Here is a 2500-nt window from a genome sequence, read left to right as displayed (position 1 = left end):
CGGAGGGCGGAGGGGCCGAGGCGGGCTGTTGGGGGAATGTGGTGGTTGGTGGAGAGGGTTGTGCGGGCTGGAAGGGATGGGAGACTCCGGCCTGGCTGGGGTGGGCAGGATGTTTCGGCGGGGCGTGGATGGTGACGGTGTGGGTGGTTGCGGATGAGAAGGCATGGCCTGCAGGTGGATGAGGGGCGTGGTTAGACACGGCCACGGGGGGTTTCCTCGACATGACCTCCGTGGACTTTAAGGCGTTGGACGAAGCAGAAGGGAAGGGAGCGCCGTTAGTGGCGGGGGAAGAGGAGGAGGAGGAGGAGGAGGAGGACGAGGATGGAGAGACGATGCGGTTAGACGTCGAGGGAGACATCCTGCTGAAGGTGGTCATCTTAGGAGTGACATCCGTGCAGTCTATGACAGCATCCTCGATTATGAAGGGCGCGTCCGGCGTCTCCTTCGCAACCTGGGACGGCGGCTGGGATGACCTGAGGCCGGACGGCGGGACGACAGCAGGAGGGGGCGCGCTGTTGCATGCCGCGGGCCTCTCGCTGGCGGGAGCCTCGGAGGGGGGAGGAGGCCTCTTGGGGTCACTGGTCCTCAAAGAGAGCTGAAAACAAGGAGAGCACTTGATAAGTATTTAAAAAACAGATAAATAACTAAAGAGAGACAAAAGATAGATATATACATATACACTAACGTCAATACACGTGTATCAAATCTACCGCTGGTAATTTCAACACCCTCAGAAAATGAGCTTACGGCAAACTCGCAAGTATGTGACCAATATGAATACATCGCTACTGCATAAGAGCCGCGCGCCGGGACGAACCGAAAACTCTTCTTACCCGTCTGAGAGAGAGCGCCTGGGCCATGTTCCTCCGAAGGACGAAGACGTACTCGGCCTGGCGGTCCCGCGGCCACAGGCTCTTGGCTTCCAGGGGGCGCTCGTCGGGCAACAGGATCCTGTCGCTGTATTCGGGGCTGCGACGCACCTGGAAATTCATTTACATGTTACGTTTTCCATCGCAATCATTCATAAATTCGAAGCACGTGGAATAGTCAAGGCATTAAAACCAATGCAAACAATGAACTAAACAATTAAAAAGGGAATAGTTACCTCATGCAGAGCGTAGAAGTACTTGTTCTCCCGTCTGTTGTAGCAATTGAGCAGAAGCTGCACCACCTCCTCGGCCGTGGTTCGGTCCGATACCAGGAGGGACTTGTACTGGGACTGAAAGCGGAAGAGGAATTAGTCATAAAGTCTTGTTACAAAGATATGCGATTAAGTTTACCAGAAAAAATCAGTCGCAAGTAATTAGTTTTCTTATAGAAAACTATCGTGAAGTAATACTAATGTTAATCAGTTACTATATAATAGTTACAATTACGATGATGATAATAATAGTTATAAGGATAACAAAACAATAAAATAAAATAATAATGGTAATGATGATGATGATGACAGTAATAATAATAATAATAATACCACAGCAACAAAAATAATACCAAAAGCCACAAAACAATTTTCAAAAATAGACAAAAAAAAAAAAAAAAAACCGCAAATCCTGCAACAACTCACCCCTGGCATGAGGACGGTGTCGTGCACCTTGATGACTCCCCCTCGACGCATCTGGAGGGCGAACCTCGAATCCCCGGGCGGCCTACAGAGGGCGAGCTGTGCGGGGCGGGCGTTCTCTTCCAACACCAGCAGGGACCTCACAGGAGCGCCGGACCACCTGTAGGAGAGGAGACCTTTGTGAGTAACAGGCACGTGTAAATATCCCCTTGTTCGCAATAAAAGCGGGGGTGTCATTTGCGAACATCGTAAAACGGGAGAATTCTAAGGAAAGCCAGTGTGTCAATGACCAGAATCGTAATGTTGAGCAACAGAATGAACAACAGGTATTTCTCCTCGTACGTGAAAAAATATAAGGTTATTTTAGAGAAGATAAGAAAAGAGGGCAAGAAGGAGAGACTGACTTTGACAAGTTTATTGAGACAAAATTTTACATTCTAAAAAGATGAGGTATCTTAGATGATGCCTAATACGACCCTGCGTGGACTCTCATGTCACATACAAACTTGAGATAGAGACAGACAGATAGACAGATACATAGAGATATAGAGAGACGGATATAGAGAGACGGATAGAGAGAGAGAGAGAGAGAGAGAGAGAGAGAGAGAGAGAGAGAGAGAGAGAGAGAGAGAGAGAGAGAGAGAGAGAGAGAGAGAGAGAGAGAGAGAGATAGAAAGAAGAGAGAGAGAGAGAGAGAGAGAGAGAGAGAGAGAGAGAGAGAGAGAGAGAGAGAGAGAGAGAGAGAGAGAGAGAGAGAGAGAGAGAGAGAGTGACAGACAGATAGAAAAACAGGTATAACTCCTGCGTTAACAAATACAAGCGGATTTTTCGAAAGGTCAGCCACAGGAAACAAGAATTGTGACGTCAGCGAAGAACCACGAGGAGCCACGTCTACGGAGGCTCGAGACCTGAGCTTACCTCCTGACGGTGACTTCC

At 48.8% G+C, this 2500-nt stretch overlaps 1 protein-coding gene across 1 annotated transcript in view; it reads right to left on the bottom strand.

Annotated features, from left to right (window-relative positions):
• The window catches only part of LOC125029766 (mucin-5AC-like), a 56670-nt gene that overhangs the window by 1187 nt on the left and 52983 nt on the right, over positions 1 to 2500 (bottom strand). Inside the window, exons 3-7 of the mRNA XM_047619899.1 lie at positions 2483 to 2500; positions 1568 to 1724; positions 1106 to 1219; positions 834 to 980; positions 1 to 595 (exon numbers count right to left, since the gene is read on the bottom strand). The exon at positions 1 to 595 is cut by the window's left edge and continues 1187 nt beyond it; the exon at positions 2483 to 2500 is cut by the window's right edge and continues 155 nt beyond it. Coding sequence (XP_047475855.1) covers positions 1 to 595; positions 834 to 980; positions 1106 to 1219; positions 1568 to 1724; positions 2483 to 2500 — 1031 coding nt within the window. The remainder of the gene's footprint in view (positions 596 to 833; positions 981 to 1105; positions 1220 to 1567; positions 1725 to 2482) is intronic.

This window comes from Penaeus chinensis, chromosome 10, assembly GCF_019202785.1.
Source record: "Penaeus chinensis breed Huanghai No. 1 chromosome 10, ASM1920278v2, whole genome shotgun sequence".
NCBI lineage: Eukaryota > Metazoa > Arthropoda > Malacostraca > Decapoda > Penaeidae > Penaeus > Penaeus chinensis.
The sequence above is the reverse complement of the archived record's forward strand: the minus strand, read 5'-3'. Positions and strand labels throughout refer to the sequence as shown.